The 24,554-nt window shown below is 32.1% G+C and overlaps 3 protein-coding genes across 3 annotated transcripts in view; 2 read left to right on the top strand and 1 right to left on the bottom strand.

Annotated features, from left to right (window-relative positions):
* The first annotated feature begins 378 nt into the window (after positions 1-378).
* On the top strand, positions 379-8,717 carry HELRODRAFT_185323 (hypothetical protein). Its single transcript, XM_009013795.1, has 10 exons — positions 379-558; positions 2,442-2,573; positions 3,388-3,476; positions 3,984-4,046; positions 6,264-6,311; positions 6,386-6,500; positions 6,913-7,005; positions 7,724-7,824; positions 7,947-8,015; positions 8,354-8,717. The coding sequence occupies exons 1-10, from the start codon at positions 402-404 to the stop codon at positions 8,420-8,422; spliced, it is 936 nt and encodes a 311-aa protein (XP_009012043.1). The 5' UTR covers positions 379-401; the 3' UTR covers positions 8,423-8,717.
* Positions 8,718-18,537: 9,820 nt separating this feature from the next.
* Positions 18,538-18,783, top strand: HELRODRAFT_152392 (hypothetical protein; the record flags this gene model as incomplete). The annotated part of the gene is made up of 1 exon (XM_009013794.1): positions 18,538-18,783. A coding segment is annotated over one exon (246 nt), but the record flags the coding sequence as incomplete, so codon positions are not given.
* Positions 18,784-22,931: 4,148 nt separating this feature from the next.
* HELRODRAFT_168114 (hypothetical protein) overlaps positions 22,932-24,554 on the bottom strand; it is a gene marked incomplete at both ends in the record, with an annotated part of 4,278 nt that continues 2,655 nt past the window's right edge. The window contains one exon of the mRNA XM_009013793.1: positions 22,932-23,245. Within this exon, the coding sequence (XP_009012041.1) occupies positions 22,932-23,245 (314 nt within the window). The remainder of the gene's footprint in view (positions 23,246-24,554) is intronic.

Here is a 24,554-nt window from a genome sequence, read left to right as displayed (position 1 = left end):
TCCTTTTCTCTGGAACTCTCTACCTACTTCTCTGACTACTTCTCCATCACTTGCGAAGTTCAGAGCGGATCTCATGACCCATCTGTTTTCAAAATTCATCGAGGAGCGCTGTTGAACATCGCGGAAATAGCGCTTTATAAGCTAATTGATTGATTGATTCATTCATTCATTCACTCAAAATCAGTCAATTAGTTTGTTTCCAAAGTGCCATTTCCTCAATATTTAACAGTGATCTTTAATGAGTTTTACGTTGAACCATGGCTATATACTGTACCGAACTGTAATACCTTTTTTTGTATTTTTTAATTATTTTATTGGAGCTCCATACAATTTTATTCTAGCCCAACTTTTATGATCGAGTTTTACGTCGTACCACTGACTTTTGCGTCGAAGAATCAAGAATGGCTTCATCGATGGATGTAGACGGGGAGCGCAATATTGGATTTTCAACCTCTTTCCCGACCGGCAGTGTTTCGGTTTCACTTCATCCGCTTGTTATCATGAACGTTTCAGAGCATTGGACCAGAGTTACAGCTCAGGGAGGGCGAGTCTGCCAGGGTTGGTTGGGGTTTTTCAAGTTTTTAAACTTTTAATTTTATTTAACATTTAACAAAGAAGTGACGATTTCAATCAGTGCACATGCACTCTTCAAATTTAACTCAGGTAAAGGCTCTCCTAGCTTTGAGCTTCTTGCCGGCTTTGTTTACTTTTTGGCTTTGGGTAGTTCTAACTAGATTATTATTGGAAAATCTAAAATATGTCATTTAAATTTTAATTTAAGTTGAAATACATCAGCTGTGCATGTTAAATAAAATAGTTACTCTGTCTACCACCTTGATGTGTGCACCTGTGGACGTTCCTGGTTCAATTGATATTATAAATTATATTTATGCTTTTAATTATATTATATATTATATCTATTATATTTAATAACTTGATTTAATTTTAATACAATTATAATTTATATACTTTTTTATATATGAAAGGCCGCATTGAAAATTTTATTGATTTTGGAGAGCCATATTCATTTATTTATTTTTTATTTATTATAAGTAATTAAATTATAGTGCTATTAAATAAGTTTTTCAAGCATTAACTAACAAAGTTAATAATCTGACAAAAAGTTTTCGCCATCTTTCTTTCCAAACAGTTGGGTTGTTGCTACCAAATTTCTAATCCCTAATGTGGACAAACTCTAGCCAGGAAGTTTAATTAATGACCTTATCTAAAAATTTAGTTTCCACTCAAGGACGAAACAAAACAAGAGAAAACAGAATACTGACTTGATATTGAGTATTTCCGTTTCCAATACTAATATAATAAAAACTTCTACATCTTCTTTTTCTGTTTGCTGATATTTTAGAATCATTTGATGAGCATGAACTAATGACAACTTTGATGATGATGCATTTCTCTTGGTGAACAATTTATCATTCAAACAATGACGATGAAGTCATCTGTTTTTATTTTGTTGTTAGTCTTAGCAATCTCCTGACATTTAGGAAATGTTTGCCAGCATTTCTTTGAAACACTCGCTACAGACCGGCTAACTGTAATTTTTGAATCATTTGCTAGGGTATCATCAATTTCATTGCTCGTAATTGTCTTTAAAAAATATGTTATCAAATCAACCTTTGAGCATGTTTTTTATAAATTGTTTTCTCAATGTTGAAATGTATGTGACAGTTTTTTTTACCCAAGAGAGGCACTGGTGGACTCAAATTTGCAGATTTTGCTTGCAGTATTTTGTTAAAAACATAAAAATCACTTTAATATTTTTCCTATAGTGAAGTGATATTAAAAATTAAACATTTGTTACATGTTCCTGGCATTGTTCCAAGCATTTGTATCCCTTCGGACAGTTTCAGATGATCCAGTGTTTTAATGACAAGCGGATATTGCTGAAAAAAATGATACTGATTTGTGCACACTCTCCCACATTGTAAAATTCAGATGTTCCAAAGTTTGCACTTTTGTTTCAGATCCACGAACTTGAAGCAGAGCCAAATTTGGGGCACTTTACTAAAAAATGTGTTTGTTTAGCACAATGGTCAGAGGCATCATGTAGTTGAAAATTTAATTTGTGACAAATATAGTGAACCTGAACATTGATAGAATTTAGTGAGTGTTCTTCAAAGTGCTTTTTGACCCCTGAGAAAACTCCACTCATGACAGAGATAGCATTATATCCACCATGGCTTCGGCATTTGGAGATATCTGGTCCAACTTCATTTATTAGTTATAACCATATCAGCCACATCTACTGAATCATTTTTTGGATTGAATTTTATAAATGTCTCCCTGATGCTAGTTTTTTTTTCTTTAAAAATAAATGTATATATAATTTTTTAGTATTTTCGTTACACTCATCTTTTAAACATTTTAAGTACTTCATATTTTTAAATGATATAAAACTTTATATATATTTTCTAATCTTTTAGTTCTAGGAGCCTTGATTGGAAAGCAGAAGGGAAGGAATATTGAAATTATGAATTCGTTTGAGTTGGTTTTTCATTCTATTGAAGATGAGATTTTTGTTGACAGAGAATATTACACCATCAAGGAAGATCAATGTTAGTAATAATCAGATACCTGTGTTATTAATCACTAAATGGCTATTTAACAAGTGAACTAATTAATTATCATTGTAAAATTCTTATTTGTTAATTTCTTTAAAATAAATTATTTTAGATGGCATGCATGTTATTTTTATACTTTTATGATGACTTCATTGGATTTCTTTTTGTATGCTGGGTGTGGTTCTGGCTCATAAAAACTTTTTGTTTCTCTTTTGAACTATTTCTAAAATTGTATTAGCAAATTTTAAATTAAATATTACACGTTTAAGAACTACGCTAAAAAAGTTAATTTGATGAAATTTTTTAAATTCAATGATATAATTGCTTTACTTGATGACTGAAATTAGAAATTTGTTTTTTTATTAGAAGTTTATTTTGTCAGTGTTTTCATTTGCATACTAAAAATAATTCATGGTTCGCTTTTCAGAATAGTGTAACAGTTTTTTTGTTCTTTATAGTGCAACTCTGTATTTGATGGAGCTGCAAGCAGTTGAGATGTTGTGCAAGCTTGCCATAAGCATGTAAATAAGAGTGAATGGTGTTTGGTTGATTTTCGCATTAACTTACATGCTTTGCACCAATAATGTTACTAAATAAATTTATGCAATTCTACACTTTTTAATGTCATGTTTGAAAAACAGTTAAAATAAGTTGAGATAATAATTCCTTGTTACAGAAAATAATTTGAACTTTTTCTATTGATAAAGATATTCTTTTACTGAGAATATAGGTCTATTTTATCACTCAGTTGAATGTTGAAGCTCGACAGTTTTGTTTAGTTAATTCAAGTTTTTTTTAATGATTTTAGTTAAACAGATTTTCAGTGACATGGATTTTTTGGGTTGGTACAACACTGGAGATGCATTGGTGGAATCCGACATTAAAGTCCACAAACAAGTGAATACTTTTTCAAAAGAATTATATTTCATTATTAGTGCTTTTATTTTGTTCTCTTTTAGTGCAGCTCTGACAGATGCACCCTACTTGTACATTTTTTTTATTTTTGAAACTAAACTTTCTATCCCATCTACAATGAATTAATTTTCCACTGTTCAATAAGACTCAGGACATGACGTGGCACTTGTATTGCTTGAGCCAACTCTCTGACTTTTAGCCCTTCATATTTTCACAATAGTTTATAGTTTATTTTCATAATTTTTACTAGGAAGAATGGTTGTTGTTTGCTATATCATCTGTTTCAATTGTTGTAAAGTTAGCATAATGCAGAGAAATATCATTGAAATGTATTGTTGATAATATTAGATATTTTAAATCATGTTCAACACTAAATTGATTATTGTTACAAGTTATTATTCTGATGAGTTTCAATGAATCAATAAATAGATATTGTGTTTAATTAATTTTTGTATTATACTTTACATAATATTTTTTTTACATATTTAGATATGCCAAATAAATGAAAACCCAGTGTTTTTAAAGTTGAACCCATTAGCTCGATCTGCTGAGGTTTATTGATTTTAAAAAAATGAAATTGAATCTTTATTGATTTTTTAGTAAACAAATTCGTAGAATTTACTCAATCATTTTTTAAAGCTCTACTCCTAATGCTTAAACTCCCAAAACACTCCTGCCTTCATTTGTTTGATGTTTCTTTGCTTTTTCAATAAAACAATAAATCCATTAAAAATTCCCGAGTTATTAATCTAATAATAATCCTATACCTTTCTGTAACTATTTCCATGCCTTGATAAGTCTCTTCTTGCACCACACAAAATTGAATGTATTCATATTAGAGATGGGAATCGAACCCTACCTTTGATGTTCGGTTCGGTCAGGCCCAAAGTCCGGGTTCGGTTCGATTCGGTCGGGTCCAAAGTTCGGGTTCGGTTCGGTCAGGCCTAAAGTTCCGGTTCGGTCAGGTTTCAACAAGTTCGGTTCGATGAGATTTTGATCGACTTAATTAGTCGCAATAAAAACTAGTAGATATACGATTGAAATTATAGCTTTAAATTAATGAAATAATAAAGACAATAATAATTTCTCTTTCAATATACAAAATAAAGTACACAAATCTATTAAAAAATACTATGCAGTAAATGATTTAGCATGTGAGTGAATGATATTTAAAGATTTTAAGGCTGCATATTATATTTTAAAAACATTAAGTTTCCAATGTTTCTGGATTCAACCTAGCCCTACGGTCACTCAATGTCTCGCCGCATGCTGAAAAAACTCTTTCACTAGAAGTACTGGTGGCAGGAATAGCTAACAACTTTCTAGCAATCAATGCCATTTTTGGAAGCTTGTGTTTGACATCATTTTCCTTCCAAAATTGCAATGCGGGACAGCCAGTTACAGGCAGTGCCAAATATTTATTCAGTTCGTGTCTTTTGTCGTTTTTGTCATAATTAAATAGGGGAGTTGCAGCTGTTTTGAAATCTGCGAGTAAATCCAATTCAGTGTCAGCTTTAAGTCTTTTTAATGGTGGCCGATGATCTGAATAGCTACATTCACCAACACTATCCAGATGTGTGTTATCAAAATGCTCTGATATGATTTCAGGCGGTATGGATGACTCAGTTTTATCTACCATACTTCGAATTAGTCATGGTGATCGCGCCTTTCTTTTCTTCGTACCAAAAATTATAAAATTAATTTATATTTAATCACATATACATTGGCTGTCGGTCATTTGTAATATTTGGACCGTCGATAATGCATGCACCTACCTCCATCATTAGTAGAACAATAATTTTCAGACGAATGATTTTTGGATAACATTAGAAAGGTTCGTTCGGTTCGGTTCATAATCGGCAATTTTAAAGTTCGGTTCGGCCATGAGCAAAGTTCGGGTACGGTTAGGTTCAGTCGTGCCCAGAGTTCGGGTTCGGTTCGGTTCGGTCACAAGTAGGGTTCGAGTTCGGTTCGGTTCGGGTTCGGTTCGATTCCCATCTCTAATTCATATAGAAGTGATCAAACTAGTTTTGAAAATTAAAAACTTTTCAGTTATTTTTAAAGTTCCTTCTTACTTTGTCTTCATCATCTCTGCCATAATTTTTATATGTGTGTTATATATGTTATCTTATAACCACGATTATGTTACCTGCCTCAACTTTTTTCACTGATCCTCCAGGATGCTCTACGTTTATTTCTCTATAAGCCCTGTCTATCTTTCTCTAATTTATAAGAATGAAATGAAAATATTGTTATACCTCATTTCGCAACCTACACTAACCTGTTGAAGTTGTCAACTTGTCAATTTACCTGCAAGAAGTTGCTACATCATTGACTGACAAAGAGAGTACATTGATGTATTGAAATAAAATCAAAATGCTGCTCATTCATATTGTCAAGTAGGAATTTTTTATTAATTTTTAAAATGTGGTTTCGACTTTGACCTATCAGACGAAGCCACGCATATCATGATTTTTTACCTTCTTTCCTTTATCTCGTCAAAATCCTTCCTTCTGCCATCTTACTGAAGTGTTTGTAATGCCTTTTACCGCGTTCTCTATTGAAGTCTCTTTTTATCCCTGCTTGTTTATTACATGATCTTTGATGAGCCTGTACACACAAAACTCAAAACGTTCGCCTGAACTCTGCTCTCGGTTAACCTTGCCACTTGATAAATTAAATTTTGGAAAGTATTGTAATAGTAAATAATTACATTGTAAATTAAATAGTTTTGTACTTGTACAATCAATAATTAAAAATTAATTTCAGTTGCCAGTAAACATCTATGAGTCCGTTATTGATTTGGTTGATAAAGAGGTTTGAATCTTTGGTTGCTTTTGTAACAAATTTGAACATTTATTAAATTATTGAATGTCTAAAATCTCTTGAAGGCTACCATGAGATTTGTGGAGTTGCCGTACGTGCTGGCCACCGAGGAAGCTGAACGAATAGGAGTGGACCATGTTGCCAGAGTCAGCATTTCTGATAGAGGAGAAGCTTCAACTGGCATGATTTTTCTTTTATTATTTAAATTTATATTCAGTGGCTATTTTTCAGCTTTAACAAATTTTTTCAATTACATTATCGTGCCTTTACTTTTAAAGTAAGCAACGCATTATTTTGAACTTTTGGAAATTTCATTATAGCCATACCTAGTATTTTATTTTTTAATTTTAAAATAAAACTTGAATGTTGAATGACCTGCATGTTTTTTTAAACGTTTGATGTTTTTTGATTCTTACTGTACCTTTCCGGATCTCCAAGATTTATGATGAAACTTATATTTAGATTTAATGCTGAGGTACGGTGTAGTAATATTTCAAAATAATTTGGTTGTTGAAACTTTTAAATCTAGGAAATAAGACGAGTCACTGCATGTCTTGTGTCTCTTGTTGATATTTGCTAATATTGATTGCAGCTGCTCAGCACTTGACTGCACAGTACAGCGCCGTGAAGATGCTGCATTGTCGAGTGAAAATTATTCTCAACTATTTGAAGGACATGAATAATGGTTAAATTTTTATTACTTCGTTTTTATTAAGATATTTCTATTTGTAATTAATTTGACACAATCGCTGTTTATATAAATAATCTACTATCTATTCGTTTTCAGAGTTCTTTTAAAGTTTTGCTTAATAGTATGTATTGTTCTAGTTTTCGATTTCAAAATTAAAAAATCTAAACATTTATTTTTTATTTTACATAACTTTGTGACGTGTCAGGGATATACAAGTTTTTGTCATGACGTGTACAGAAATATGTACAAATCTCAAACTTTGTTATAACTGGTGTCCTTTCAAATGATTTGCTTCATCGTATCTATGGAATTCTCATTTTCTATATTTTTCCATCTTTGGGTTTAGGTATTCCGCTTCGCACAAATAGTAGGTCAACTATTTGGCTATTCGGCCAAATTCACTATTCAGTGCATCTCTACTTAATTTGACATTGCTTCTTGCCTTAATTTTAGGAGAGTGTAATTTGAAATATTAAAAAGAGATAAAGGACTGAGTCATAACTAGAGCTTGTAGATAATTTCACCATCTTGTCTGGTAAAGGGTAATCTAAACAAGAAGAAATTATTTTCTAGTTTAACTTTGGTATCTTTATTATATAAGCAATATAAGAAAAAAATCATTCATAAGCTATGTTTTAAGATTTGTCATTCTTTGAAAGATTTCTAATGGTGGTTAACTTTAATATTTTAAATCGAATTTTGTTTTTTTTAGGATTAGTACCGAAGAATCATAACATACTGAGAGAAGTGTACAGTTTGTGCCATCATCTTCCTGTCTTAAATTCTAAACAATTCAATGATGAATTAAATACCGTTAGTTTTCTTTTTAGTTAATTTTAAGGTTTTCATTTTATTATTTTATTTGAAAAAATATATGGGTTTTCAGTTGAATCTTTCTAATATGTTTAAAAGTTTAAGTTTTGTTTTTATTTCAGCAATATAATGATGTTTCGTTGATGACTTACCTGGGCGTCATGACAAAAGCTTGCAATACCATCAACCAGGCTAGTTTGTGTTTATTTGGCGAATGTGTTTTAATGTCTCGTTTGCGCAAATGCTTGAGGATTTAATTTTCATTTTAATTTTAATGTGCAAATAAAAATCTTAGTTGACTTTTAAACGTAAAAATCTAAGTGATGATCTTCCTTATCATAATCGTTTCTAACAATTGAGTCTACAAAAATTTAGACGTTTCTGACGTGTGATGAGCAAATAAAATTTTTCATCTATTTGATTTGATATCAATAGTCATTAAACAATTACCAACCTGATGGCTAACAGTTAAATGACAAAATTTACTTAGTTTATTATTGATAATATTTTTAAAAATTAATTTTTACAGTTTGTGACGAAGTTCAACATTGTAAATGATCGTCAGTTAGCTCGAAGGATGAGAGGATTACTATATTAAACTTTTGACATTTTCCTTTATTTGTTTACCAGCATTGTTTAAAGTTAATGTTATTAAAATTTTCTCATGTGTAGTTATATTTTTGTCAGTAAATTTTTTTAAAATACGGTTTATATTGGACTGTTTAAATAATGAATAATGTTTATACTTGAGTAAACGTCAGTTTAAATGGTCATCTGAATTACAATTTTTCAATCTCCCGTATAACCACCCATAGCGAATCACTTGCGAACTATTTTTCTGTTGATCTTCTTTGTAATTCGTTAACGATTTTCTAATAAATTCTGTCTTCATCCTATTTTCTGCTTGCAGCTAGAATTGCTGTTTTCTGCTTGACGGCTAGAATTGGTTTGTGAGATCCGATAAGGAATGTTCATTTAGGATATTTATTTTTTGTGAAATCCTTAATGTATCCTTATTTCTGTCAACCTATCCAGAAATCTAAAGTTAAGAATTTGTAAATAACCAAAAATAAGCTTGATTAAAAGGATAGAATTTAAGATGACGACGAAAAGCAGTTAGAGATTTTAATGAACGAAGCTCAAACGGTTATGAGTTCCACTTATATCTCCAAGGGATGTTCCATTATTATGATGATTAGATTTGAGTTTCTATTTAAAGTTCTTAACCTCACTTCTTCGGTTGGTGTTTTTGAAGTTGTTTCGAAGTTTAAGGTCATTTCACTTTGTAAAATTTATTCAAAAAGTTTCATTCATTAACGCACTGTGACGATTATATTCTGGATCTTCGAATTAATTGCAAAAATAGCTTTTCATTGTTTCATTATTTGTATAGGTAAAAGGCTGACCTGGCCTCAGTTGGAAATTGATGTAAAACTTGTCTGGTTAATATTGATTCTAGATTGCAATTATTGATTTTAAAACTGATAGAAGTGCAGTTTAGAAAAATGAAACTCATTTTGCCTTAAAATCAATGTACGATGGTGAATTGTTGTAAGGTCTTTTGCTATTTGTTTCAGATGTTCTTCATGATCCTGTTCCGTTCTGTTCTTGTTTTAAAACGCATGGTGGCCTTGATAATTTCTATTTTTATTCTGTATCCTCCGGGCTCAGCCTCTTTTTTTGAATGAACGAGTGTCTACGCCGGAAGACGCAATATAAAATTCTGATAATGGTCATACCCTCTGTCCTGGTTATGACATCTGTCCTGGTTATGACATTAAACTGACCCTCACTGCTTTGTGAGTGATGTTGGATCATCAAAGGCTAGGCCCACCGCTTATAACTGTGGTTGCGTAAGGAAGGGCGTCCTGCGTAAAAATTAGCCAAATAAATTACTTATGATGACAGAAGTGACAATGGCCCTCAGTATCCGGCAGAATGGCGTCGAGGGATATTTCAGTTTCATCATAAGTAGCCAAACGGCAACCCCCGATCTCGGGGAAAATGTCTAAACGTGTGTTGTTGTTGTTGTTGATAATGGTCATACCCATTCTTGTTATAAATAATATACATCAGATCGGATTTCAAATCATTGTGCATGTTGGGTGGGGGTGTGTGTGTGGGAGAGAGAGAGTGAGAGGGCTACGATGTTCAATATTTATCGAAAAAACAAATATAAAATTGGACCAACGATGTTTATATACGCTCTAAGACAGGCATTCACGTGCACGCATACAAATTGTTAAATGGAATAAAATTTTCATTTTGAAGCGTCTGTACGTAGTAAATATTTAATTCGACAAATGTAGCAAATAATGAGATGGGACAATGACAACTGTAAAATTAATAAATACAGACTTACCATATGGTAACAGTGTTCTTCCAGTTAATAAATAAATTTGACCTCGGTTAAAGTTGTTTAGGATCGGTCGAAGTCAAAGTTATCTGTTTAAGTCAAGTTAAGGTTACAGTTATTTGATGCTAACATCAATAAAAGTTACAGATAAAGTTACTGTTCAAATTATCAATTTTTGGCCAAGTTGCCTTCGTACAGAGTTTTTTAGTACAATTCTAGATAGCGTCATACTGAAAGTTGCTTATTTATCTAATGTAGAAAATGTCGGGTGTTAAATAAATATGAATTCAACTGAAACACTAACCTTCCAGACAAGCAAATTAAATATTCCAACAAACTGTTGTTTTGTGTGGATGGCCTACCATCACATTTGATGGAATAATGTACAACCCACAAATTTATCCATGTAGAAGAAAAATTATCGGGAGTTTATTCCCCTGATAGCCACTGATTTAAGATTTATCTACGCGCTAGCACAAATCAACTTTTTATAAAATCAACATTATCGTCGAGCTAGGTTAAATACACACTCATACTCAAGAACTTTGTAGTAGTAGTAGTAATAGATGTAGTGGTAGTAGTAGAAGTGAAGCAAATTTAAAGGTTTTGATACGAGTTGTTGTTAAGTTTTATGTTTTATATTAAAACATTATGATTTATAATATACATTTATTTTTCTTTGGACCAAATGTTCTTTGCTTTGAGGTTATGGGACCCAGATAACGTTTTTCTTAATTAATTGATTTGACGAAGAAAATTTAGAATAAAGAAATATCGGAAGATTTCTTTGTGTTTGTGAAGACTGAAGTGAAGAAAAAACACGTGCTTCTTCATTCTCTGAAATTTGATATTTTGCTTCTAATTAAAAGGTCAAATTGAAAGACAAGGAAGAAATGGACTCAAAGCTTCAAATAAAACAGTTAAGTTGTGCAGCCGGTTGGCCCATTTGGAAACGTCGTGTTCGAAATTTCATGGATTACCATGAGGGCGCACTTGATGTGATTGATGGGAAGTTGTCAAAACCAGAATTACTAAAAAATCAAACAGAGCAACAGGCAAAAGATTTTAAAAACAAATCAGATCTGTTTAGAAAGGCAAACAGTTATGCCAAATTAGTAACTGCGAATGCAGTCACAGAAGATACATACCAAAAGATAATGGACAAGAACACAGCGTTTGAAGTTTGGGAGGAATTAAAAAGAAATTTTGAAGTGTCAACTAAGGACCAACTGTTCCAAGTTTGTAGCAATTTTTTCGATTTCAATTGGATAGCGGATGTAGATGTATTCGGCCAAATTGCAAGATTGAAGACTTTATGGAACGAATTAAACAGTGGGCTTCAGGCATCGGGAGAAAATAAACTACCAGAGCTATTAGTATGCAAAGCGATGCAGATTCTCCCAAATAGTTTCCAAAACTTCAAATCAAGTTGGCTAATGCTAGGTGAAGAAAAGCAGTCGATAGATGATTTAATCACTCATCTCTGTGCTTTCGAAAGAAAGATAAAGACTTTCGACACAATCGATAAATCATCAAGGCAGAACGCCTTAGTTGTAAATGTTGAAAAGCCAAGTTTCAACAAATCAAGAGATTTCACTAAAAGGACAAAACCAGTTGGTAACTGCAACTATTGCCATAAACCTGGACACTGGGTTAAGCAATGTAGAAAGTGGGTCAGTGATGGAAGACCTTCTAAAAATTCCAAAAATGCTTCAGCGACACTAAGAAAAGCATATGATGAAACAAATCAAACACTGAGAGACAATAAGAAATCATTAGTTGCTATGGAATCAAGTGTTTTTGCAATTGATGAGTCAGCGTACACTGATGAATGGTTTTTTGACAATGGTGCAACGTGTCATCTAACTTTCCGAAGAAACATACTTCAAAGTTTTGAAAAATTTTCTCAACCGAGTAAATTATATGTTGCAAATGTTGATACTGTAGAAGCTTTTGGAAAAGGAATTATTCATCTTCAAGTGAAAGTGAATAATAAATGGCAAACTGTTAAACTTACAGATGTCTTGTATGTGCCAAAAGTAAAAAGAAATTTGTTCTCAGTACTTGCAACTCAAGATAAGAACAGAAATAGCTCTTTTGTTTCAACCTCAAGAAGTTGTCATCTACTTATTGACAATGTGATAAATGTTGTTGGAATATGAAACAACAATGGAGGTTTGTTCAAACTTGTTGCAAAAACTGTTAGGCCGTTGAATTCTGAAGTCGAAGTTAACTTTGTCAATGATCAAGATGCATTGCAGTTATACCAACAGAATAAGAAACGTGTTAAAATGCATCGATCAAGAAATGTTATTTTTGATGAGAAGGTTGTCAAACCAAATTCAGTGATTTTGCAAAAAGAAAGTTGTTCAAATGATACAGTTTCGATTGATGTTAAAATTAAAAATGAAAATAAAGAAACTTTGATTAAAGAAAATATTTCAACTGATGAAGATGTTCACAACCGTAGTTCAGTTTTATTTGATGAAGAAGATCAATCTGACTGTTGTAATCAAAAAACCAGAGGTATGGTTTTACGTGACAGGAATAATATCAAAAAGCCATCTCGTTATGATCCTTTCGTTATGTCTGCATTATGTGAAGTACTTGAACCAGTGAGCTACAAAGATGCCATTTAAAGTGATGAAAAAGATGAATGGTTTAAAGCCATGAACAGTGAAATGCAGTCATTAAAGGAAAATCAAACGTGGGATTTGGTAAGTCTTCCAAAAGGTCATAAGGCAATACCATGCAAATGGGTCTACAAGGTAAAACACAATCCAGATGGTTCTGTTGAACGTTTTAAAGCCAGGCTAGTGGTAAAAGGTTTTTCTCAGAAAAAGGGAATTGACTATGAAGAAACCTATAGTCCTGTGGTCAGAAGTTCAACTATAAGAACACTATTAAGTGTTGCTGCAAATGAAAAGATGTCACTCATGCAGTTTGATGTGTCAACAGCATTTCTTTACAGCAAACTAGATGAAGATATTTACATGGAGCAACCTGAAGGTTTTAAAGATAATTCAGGAAGAGTCTGTAAACTCAAGCGATGTCTCTATGGACTTAAACAAGCTCCAAGATATTGGAACAAACGCTTTGCTGAATTCTTGAAAAAGAGACATTTCAAACAAAGCGATGCAGATACTTGTTTGTTCATTAGAATACAGGGAGGAAAAAAAAAACTCATACTTGAACTGTATGTTGATGATGGACTAGTTGCAGGAATCGATAAAGAAGAACTAAAAATATTTGAAAAAGAATTAAAGTCAGAGTTCAAGATAACATCTAAACCTGCAACATGTTTCCTTGGATTAGAGATTAATCAAGATGAGAAGGGAAATATTAATGTCAGTCAGTCATCCTATACAAGAATGATTCTTGAAAAGTTTGGAATGAGTCAGTGTAAATACTGTACAACTCCGATTTCAAAATCTGAGGAGTTCGATGAAAACAAAAATGAACATGAGGAAGTGAAATTTCTTTACAGATCAGCAGTTGGTGCATTGATGTACTTGATGACGGGAACAAGACCAGATATTGCATATGCAGTTGAAGTAGCATCCAGAAGTTTAGAGAAACCCAGCAAGTCCAATGTAACACAAGTTAAGCAAATTTTCAGACCAAGACTAAAGAATCTGATGTGTGCGATGGGTCTTCAGAACATTTAGGTTAAGGTCATCTAATGTTTTAAATAAAATGAGAAGGTGTTAAGTTTTATGTTTTATATTAAAACATTATGATTTATAATATACATTTATTTTTCTTTGGACCAAATGTTCTTTGCTTTGTATGTAACTTCACTTTTTCCTTTTCTGTTGATCCGGTTGATAATAAACAAGTCAAGAACGTTGCTTAGTTTGTTTCTCTTCTTTTAATGTCTTTCAATAGTATATCAATTAATTAAACGATCTACGTAACAAGAAATTTAACAGTTGTAAAGTAGTGGTGTGGCGATAAGTGATAGTAATTGTAATAATACTAACAACTAATAATACTAATAACTGTAATAACAGATAGTAGTTGTAATAATAATATTATTAGTTGTAGTAATAGTAGTAGTAACAGTAACAATTAGTGGTAGTAATAGAGGTAGCAGTGATAACAACGTTTGTGTTGATTTTACATGGATGCCCTGTATTATCTAGAATTCCATGTGATTTTACAATAAACATGATTGATTCGTTTGTAATGAGATTAATTTAAATGGTTATTAGCTGCCAGGGCGCTAATTAACACACAACCAAAATAATTTGTGCACATGTGAGTATATTAGATTTTTTCGATCAAGTTATTGATTTACTGAATGAGTTATAGTTAGGTTAGTTATTCATTTGCCACTCGAGTTAAAGTTAAATAATTTAGGCTATTTACAGTTAAAGTTACAATTAACTATAACTTAAGTCAAAGTTACAGTTGGAAATAACTGAAAGAACACTGACTGGTAATGATATAAAGAATTTTTTAACACTGTAGCCCACAAATGCATATAAAACTAAGTGTACAGAAAAAAAGAAAATAGTTTTTTAGGTCACCCGTGAAAGGCTCTCAATGCAATATTCAACCACTCATGTATATTTCATTTTAAATTTATAAACAAATTTAAACAAAAAAAAATTTAAAACGTTGCACAATCTAGATGAAAAAAATAATAAATGTGGCAAAGTTCCATGCTAGATTTGTATTTCCCTATATAATTTTAGAAATAAGCTGATATTTCAATTAGTCTTCCTTTCTTTAAAAACCGACTGCTAATACTGCTCAAGCTGATTTTGTTATTAAATGTTTGTTTTAAAAAAATAACTCATCTTCATCCAAGGTCCACCCAGATCATACTAGGGCCACCTGTGTTGCTCTACATGCAGATCTAACAACCAGATTGTCGCTTATTAGGTTGCATCTAAACGTTTACCTCACAAAAATTTGCGTGACGTACATAAAACTACCGAACCAGGTCATCATCATTTTCAATCCGTTGCGTGTCTGACTTTCCTGGTTTCTTCAACGAAACTATAACACTAAAATTAACAGTTAATTTAAGATGGGTGCAATTATATTGTTTTGAGATTTTACAATAACGATGTGAGAAACAATTTTTGCGTCGTATTTGTCATAACGACACAAATTTTTAAGAGTTATCTAGTATGAATGCCACAAATCTCGTGTCGTTATGAACATGGATATATAAAATATGGATATGGCAGACGCGTCATATATATATACTAGGGATGCACCGAAGTTCGGCCCCGGCTCCGGCCAATATCCGGCTTTTTTTCAAATCCGGCCCCGGCCGGATTTAGGGCCGGATTTAAGCGTCTATCGACATTTAAAAATGTTATAAATAGAAAAAAAATTTCATTGAATTCAATTAATTTTATGTCAATAAGTTAAAAGCTAAGCATACATGACACATAATAACAGACACATAGGTAGGCAGCGTAAGTTTATCTCTTCTATTTTTTCTCCGGCCGGGGCCGGATTTAAAGGTCTATCGACATTTAAAAATGTTATAAAAAGAGAAAAAAAATTCATTGAATTCAATTAATTTTATGTCAATAAGTTAAAAGCTAAGCATACATGACACATAATAACAGACACATAGGTAGGCAGCGCAAGGGCGGATCCAGGAAGTTTGACAGGGGGGGGGCGAAAATTTTTAAATAAATATTTTGTAATGTTGAATATATCCATTTTTGATTATAAATTTTAGAATGTAAATTAATTGAATAATATAATGTTTTATGTTTACTTTGATTTATTTATAATTTTTATTACAAATGATCAAAGGAAAATTATGAACGCACCCACGCGGCAAAATACACTTGAAAATTTTTTGAACGCTTCTTCCGTCTGATTTTCATTTTAAAAATTCAAATTTGAGTTGCGCTAGTAATAGTACTGTATAAGTATCATAATTCATAATCATATTTTCAGTTTTTTTTTAGAAGATTAATTTAAATATATATGGATCGTTTTGTGAAGCGAACTAAAAGGGCACATCCACCAGGTTAGATCACCATACGATATGAATTTGTTCACTAGTAGCATAGAAATTGTTAAATAAGTGTTCAGAGTTAAGTTAAATTTAGTTTACTTTTTTAGAACTACATGAAGGCGATAGTTCCGATAATCATAATGAAAAAGTGATTGTTAAAAATGATGAATCATTTGAGCAAGTAGCTTTGCACGATAATGACGAAGATAACAAGATAAAGAATAATGAAAAAGTCTATCAACAAATGGATTTTGTACATAATAATGATATTGGACTGTATGTGGGCAGCAGTAATAAAACAATGATGATATAAAATTTGAACTTCTACAAAATCCATGGAAACCAGAATTTGGCTACAAATTTCCGTATTCAAATCATATTAAAAGTGGTAAAAATGAAAAACGGTACATTTTGAAAGTCACTTGGAAACATTTAATGCATGGTTGACATACTCGCATGTGGAACAAGGTTTATTTTGCAGGTATTGTGCTCTAATGGCTGACACCGGCGGTATTAGTCATCAAACGCCATTGCAAAAATTAGTAAAAAAACCACTTACATCATTTGCAAAATTATTAGGCAAAGATGGTGATCTCAGCTGTCATGAACAATACAGGTATCACAAAGAGTCAGTTCAGAGGGGCAATGATTTTGTCAAATCATACCAAAATCCATCATTTGAAGTTGTTAATCAACTCTATTCCGCAAGATATCAGCAAATGAAGGAAAACAGAGAAAGATTGAAGCCCATAATTAAATCTATTATTTTTCTGGGAAAACAAAATATTCCTCTACGAGGACATCGAGATGACGGAAAACTTAATATAAGTACTAATGATGCAGGCGATGCTGATAATGATGATGATGAAGATGATGAAAATTTGGACAATGACATGCTTAATGAAGGGGTATATGGTACCGGTCCAGTTAGAAATGAGGGTAATTTCAGAGAACTACTTCAGTTTAGGGTCGATGCTGGAGACCATGTTCTTGAAGAACATTTAAAATCATCTAAATCAAATGCGACATACATAAGCAAAACGATTCAAAATGAAATCATAACCACAATTGGCGATATTATTACAGATACTATTGTACAGAGAGTTAAAGCAGCCAAATTTTATTCAGTTTTATTTGATGAAACAACTGACATATATGGTATTGAGCAATTGTCTTTGAGCTTACGATATGTTTACAACGGCCAGGTTAGAGAAGATTTTGTTGCATTTGTGGATTCTCTAGAGAATGCATACAAAGATATAGAATCGGAACCAAAATTAACCGGAAAAATGTTAGCCGGCTCAGTGTTACGTTTACTAAAAGCGCTAACTTTAGATCCACAGCATTGTGTTGGTTGTGGAACAGATGGATGTTCTGTCATGACATCTCAGTCATGTGGTGCAGCTGCAGAAATATCAAAAAAAGCTACATCATGTATTCATTGTGTTTGTACTAACCATGGACTGAACTTGAGTTTATCTAAAACATCCGATGTACAAGCCATAAGAAATGCAATGGGCACTATTAAGCAAACGGCTTCCTTTTCTCGCGCATCGGCCAAAAGAAAATTAGTGCAAAGAATAATGTTTAAAAATGAAAGTCAAAATTTGAGACAAAATGTCATGCCTTTATGTGAGACACGTTGGGTTGAACGCCATGATTCGATTATCAGTTTTAGACAGTCCCTGCAATATGTTCTAGCTTCTTTAGAAAATATTGCTAATTGGCATGACAGAGAAACATCATCCAAAGCAAAGACGTTGTATCGGCTTTAACTGATTCTGAATTTTTAATAGCTTTGTACTCAATTGCCGGTCCATTAATTCTAACTAAGCCACTAAGCAAAGTTTTACAAACAGAAAATTTAGATTTGGTCGAGGCAGCTCAACATGCTAATAGAGTCATAGATAATCTTCAATCTAGAAGAGAAAATGTTGAGCAAATATTTCATGATATCTTTACGAGAGTTTCTAAAGTTGCAGAGGAACTGAATATTGAATTAAAAATGCCAAGATGTATAGAAAAACAAGTAAATCGTGCAAATATTAAAAGTAACTCATTAGAAGAATATTTCAGGATCGCTATATTTATTCCTATGCTAGATAGTATGATAACAGACATGAAATCAAAATTTGGAACAATCCAAATAGCTATAATGGGTTTGAGTTGTTTGATACCTTCAGTTTTCCTCCGAATAAGTGGTAATGCAGAACAGAATAAAACATGGTTTTTAATTGACCAAGCTGTTACGAAATATAAAAGTTTAATAACAAATTTGACCTCGTGTGATGACAACACGGCCATTGAATTTGTACGCAATGAAGAAATGCTCTGGACGCAGTACTGGGTAAAGATGAATTCACAGCCCAAAACGGCCATTGAAGCTCTCGCATTGTGCAATTCCAATCTCTATCCGACAATTCACAGCCTGTTGTCAATATTGTGCACCATGCCTGTTTCAGTAGCAACGGCAGAACGTTCATTTTCTACCCTGAGGCGGTTAAAAACGTGGATGCGCTCCAAAATGAATGAGGAAAGACTAACGGGATTAGCCTTAATGAACATTCATCGCGATATTGAATTAGATATTGAAGACATTATAACAAGGTTTGGCCGAAAAAAATGTAGAAAAATGACATTTGTCTTGAAAATATTTCATGTATATAACAGAACAATGTTTTGAAGAATGTTTTTCAATTTAAAAAAAATCAAGAAGTTGAAGTGTTTGGCTTTTTGTTATTTATTTCATAAAATATCAAACCTCAGTTCAAAGTGTGGGGGGGGGGCGATTCATGGACTTTGAATTGTAAACTTTGGAGTGTTGAAAGATTCTAGTTTAGGACATATGCACAGGAATTACATCTTAATTTAAAAATTATTAGTTGATTAATTTATTTATAACAATATTATAAATTGATTGTGAGTTATATTTTTAAATATTAATAACATTTCATTTTTAGTTTTTACAATAAAATTTTTACTGACTTTTTTTCGTTTTCTAGATTCTAATTTAATTTAGGAATGATTCTTACTCTAATGAAATGATATGAAGTAAATGAAGTCCATCATCATCGTGATTCGTGGGAGCTGGGAGAATGAATGAAGAAATCTTTATTTCAGAAAAATGAGGATCGCTAACGAACTTATTATAAATCTTCGACGATTAAATACGGTGGTTATATAAACCTTATAAATTAACCTAAAACTTCCCGGAATGTTGAAAACGAAATAAACAAACGAGCTGAATGCAGATCGGCAGAGTCATTAACATAACTTCGGGAAGGCCCAAAATTTTTCTAATTATATCTCAGATTTTTCTAAAAATAAGCCAAAATGCTCATGAATAATTAATTTTTTAGGAACTTGCTTCCCGAGGTAACTTGCACGTTGAAAAAAATTTTCAATGTTAAAACGCTGGTAGGGCGCTTCCAGTTATATAATTCCATGTGTTGTGTCTTCAATTATTCGATCGTTTATTCACGTCTCGTGCAAGAATGCGCTACTTGCTCACTTAACATCGAGCGCCTCAACGTTGCGCGTGTCGAATATGCAAATAATTCATCCAAAATTCGTCCTCTCGGTAACTATGTATAAATGCTACCTACAACAATGAATTCGGTATTACTTTAATCAGCTTTAGGCACAAAAATAGTCTTTATACAAAAATTTATTTAGAAAAGCCCGCCACCAAGTGAATCGATTTCATGATGTTAACGGTTAACCGTTAACCCCATGTTCATCATACTCGCACTTGATGCCTGGTCGAGAGATATAAATAACGGACTGAATGACTTGTTTTTTTTTTGTAAGATACATATAAATTCGTGATCTTGAGAATTCACGTGATTTCTTATTCTAATTCGGGACACTCGACTCACGCATGTGGTCGTTTTTTTTATGTCGATCGCTTGTGATACGTTTTGTCTTGCAAATATAATTTTCATCACGTTTTTTGTCGCTGACTAAGGTAAAACAAGTAACGAAACGAAGGTAATGTTTGCGACGGTTTTGGTGTATCTAACAGGCGGAACCAATATTGTCAAATTGGCTGAAACATTAGAAGGTAATATTTGCTACGGTTTTGGGGGATCTAACAAGCCGGAACCATATTGTCAAATTGGCTGAACAGTTTGAACTAATATATTTTAGTTTAATAATAATTCCAAGAATAATTAAAAATTTAATTTTGTTATATAAGGCATCTGGGTCTCGTAATTTTTTGGAAACGATACTATTTTGGCTACGTGAAGCCTATCTAAACAGGCAGACTCAATCATGTCAATCCGGCTTACAGTTTTGATTAATAAATTTTCGGTTTAATGAAATACACGGAAATTATTAAAAATAATTTTTGTTACATACGAACTGCGTCTCGGTTATTATTTTGAAACCATACCAAAACGAAGGATTGAAGACTATTATATGATATAATAAATTATGTTGACAAGGTATGTGACAGTGCACAAGGTTGTTGATGATTTTTTGAGTTTTGAAAGATAGTATTTGAACGTCGGGCAATAACAATGACGCTAGGCACATTTACAGTCTGCCCTTAGTTGTTTTCCCGCCAACTCCGCTTTACAAAATGTACTGTATTAAAACAGAAAAAAGTTGAAGGTCAATTACACTCTTCCAAAGTTCAGAAGATTCAACAGCGTAAATGAACATCGTGCTAAACGACACATTACACACGAAGCATGTGATACGCGGGGATATTTTTGTCACATTCGAACCCGGTTACTGCGAAACAGCATCAGGCGACCTTAACCATTGGACCATCACGCCGCCCAGTCATTTCGCCCAGAAAACAGCCATTCAATTGAAAAATTAAAAGTTTGTTTTGTTCGTATTTTTTATTTGATATTTTTTGAAGAATGTCTCATTTTAATAACGATACGATATTTTTAGAGTCTTTATTAAACCAAAGTCATTCCATTGGAAAAAATTAAATAAGTTTTAATATTTTATAACACTTTATTTTTTTATAATGTGCACTTTTACCATTTCCACACATTGAAATAATGGTACGAGACGAAAATTGTGTCTTTTATTTTTTATTTCGATATGATAGACTTTCCTAAAAATGTCTTGTTTAAATAACGATAGGAGATCTCTGATATTGTTATTAAAGGATACGAGATTTTTCGTATCGTTTTATAACGATACGAGATATTTTTTACCGTTATTATTACTAAATCTCTGTCGATTGGTAACGAAAATAACGGTTCGAGACGCAGGTGCATAGTATAAGATTCTATATATTATTTTGTTAACATCATAATACAATTTAAAAATTGTACAGTATATTATCGAATATTTTAAAATTTTGTTATACTTTGATTTATAAATTAATTTTAATGAACTCGGTGAATTAAACAGGAACTGCAAAGAAGTATTGGACTTAATTATGGAAGTTTTTGGTCCTTGTTATTATCTCGCAAACAACCTAAGTGCACCACAGTTTTGAAGTTTTCTGTATCTGATGTGTTACAACGTCATTCCTGCTCTTGCTTGTAGTATAGTTTATAATTTAATTAACACAAAAGCGCAATACCAGAATAGAATACCGTGATTGTACTTTTTGGACTTTTTTAAATTTTAGATGTTTTTTAGATTATGTTTTGAAACGGAATAAAATTAAGAAAAATACTTTTAGAATTATGCTGCATGTTTAAACTCTAGTGTTACTTTCGAAAGAAATATTCATGTTTTAATTCTCTTGTTTTAATTCGCGGCATTCTTTTCTTTTTTAAACGAGTTATTTGCTACAAATTTTTGTACCAGATCTCCGTTTTTTGTTGGCTTCTCTAAAAAGAATTACGTTTATACTAATATAAATTGTTTTATTTTCACACGTAGTGGTAGTTGATGACTCAACTTCCTTCATTGTTTTTTGGCCCAAGGTGACATAAAAATTACAACACAAAACGGACCGGATTAGCGTAGATCCAGATGTTTATGTTTCGGCAGTAAATACCGTCAGTGAAACAGCACGTTCAATCCAGGACGTTGCTCGTCAATAGTTTTATATTTCTGATACTGCGTCACATTAGAATTTGTCAAAAGGAGGCATTAATCCATTGTTAACAGCTCAACGTAATTGACAAATTTTTAATGTTATTTTGGAACAGGAAATAGCGAAAGAGTAGGCCTGTTATTTCAAATCAGTTAAACCTGAAAACGAAAACGACGAAACCAAGTATTCATTTGTCATAACTATGGCGTGATGGCTCAATGGTTAAAGGCGCCTGGTCTTGCTATTGCATTGACTGGGTTCAAATACAAAGAGATCCCTGCCTATCATATGCAATGTGTATGATGCGTGGTTTGCACGCGTATTCATATACACTCTGTGTGTTTTTCGTTGAAACCTCTGTAGCAAACGCAAAAGAGAGAGAGAGAAACCTTTAACCTTTTAACCTTTATGGTGAATATTTAATAACTTTCTTTTTCGTTGTAATGATATTTGATGCTAATAACATTCAACCTTAACCTGTGTATCAATCAACTTCGATATTGGGGTTTGTTTATGACATTTGTTTGTTACATTTTGAAACCGCAATTTTTTTAACGTTAAATAAAAAAAGTTATAAATGTTTTAATAAATGAGTAATTTAGTCATATCACACACAAAAACACATTTATATAAAAAAAATGGATATATAGGTACATATATAATATATATATACAAAGAAATATTAAACAACAATGCATACTTTTTTTTATAAACTTTTTATTACAAATAAAAATGTTAAAAATTTATTTCTTGCACTTTAGAGAATAAATGATGTTTCTTTTAAAGTTCATCATTCCACGTTCATTCAGGTGAATGCCGTCAGGTCCTATATTATTATCTCTTCCCACTCTGTCAAGCTTCCAGAAATGAACAATGTTAGACTGGAATTGTTTCAATGAGACATTTAGTTTATCAACTTTCCATTTCTGAACGTCTTTTCTATAAACCAGGCTTAATATGATTATTCGGCGTGGTCTGATTTTGTTCTCTAACAGTCTGAGTAAGGATTCATATCTCGCGGCCACGAGTTCCGGGGTTTCAGTCGTCAAATCATTACCTGGTATTTAATATTAATGATTAAAAATTAAACAAAACTGTTATTATATTAAAAGAATAATGAACCAAAATTGGGAATATAATTGTCTATTGGAAGATGCAAGTAAAACAGAACGTTCAATACAAGACGTTGCTCGTCAATAGTTTTATTTTTATGATTCTGCGTCAAATAAAAATTAGTCAAATGGAGGCATTAGTTCATTGTTAAAAGTTCAGCGTAATCGACAAATTTTTACTGTTAATTTGGAACAAGAAATAGCGAAAGGTATAGACAGAGAAAAGTTACTCAAGGTTTTTTTATAACTAAAAATTGTACGAAGCCGCAAAAATAAATGTTACGATAACTATATCTGTTAGCAATATTGATACCTGTAGCGTGCAATTACCAATTCATACACATAACATTATGATTTTCAGCATATACCACACACACACACATATATATAGCTATCATAATCCGTGGGCAAGTAATACTTAGTAAATATATATATACATATTTATTTATTCAATCGCTTGGGTTTGCACTTTTTTGGTGCTATAGGTTTTTTTTATTATTATAACGTATTATTATATTTTTTTGTGTTTTCATACATTTGAATTAAAGCTAAAATTTATATTTTATAAATATGCTATATTAATTTGTTGCAAAAACACTACAGTTTATTAAATTTTACCTTGTATATATAGTTAAAATTTATACGCTTGTCAATCTGTACTATTCACAATTATATCAATCAATCAATCAATCAATTAGCTTATAAAGCGCTATTTCCGCGATGTTCAACAGCGCTCCTCAATGAATTTTGAAAACAGATGGGTCTTGAGATCCGCTCTGAACTTCGCAAGTGATGGAGAAATAGTTAGAGAAGTAGGTAGAGAGTTCCAGAGAAAAGGACCAGAAAAAGCAAAAGCAGATTTGGCAAAAGAGTGTTTAACACGAGTTAAGAAAAAGCGAGAAGAAGAAGACGATCGTAAACCGGGGCGTTTAGGTTCAATTAATATATCTGATAAGTACTTAGGAAATAATTTAGATTGAGACTTATACATGAACGTGCAAATTTTAAAAATTATTCTATATTTTATAGGTAGCCAGTGCAAGAGAACAAGATATGGAGATATATGAGAAAAGAAAGGGGCACGAGCAACTAGACGAGCAGCAGAGTTAAAAGCTTTACTTAAAGGATAGAGTATAGAGTCAGGAAGACCATAGTAAAGCGAGTTACAATAATCAATCCTAGATAAGACTAACGAAGTAACAAGAAGGAGAAGAGTAGGATCATCAAGAAAAGGCAAAAGTTTTTTTATTCTAC

The sequence above is a fragment of the Helobdella robusta genome (assembly GCF_000326865.2).
Source record: "Helobdella robusta unplaced genomic scaffold HELROscaffold_12, whole genome shotgun sequence".
In the NCBI taxonomy this organism is placed as follows: Eukaryota; Metazoa; Annelida; class Clitellata; order Rhynchobdellida; family Glossiphoniidae; genus Helobdella; species Helobdella robusta.
Note: the sequence above shows the minus strand (reverse complement) of the source record. Positions and strands in the feature narration are given on the sequence as shown.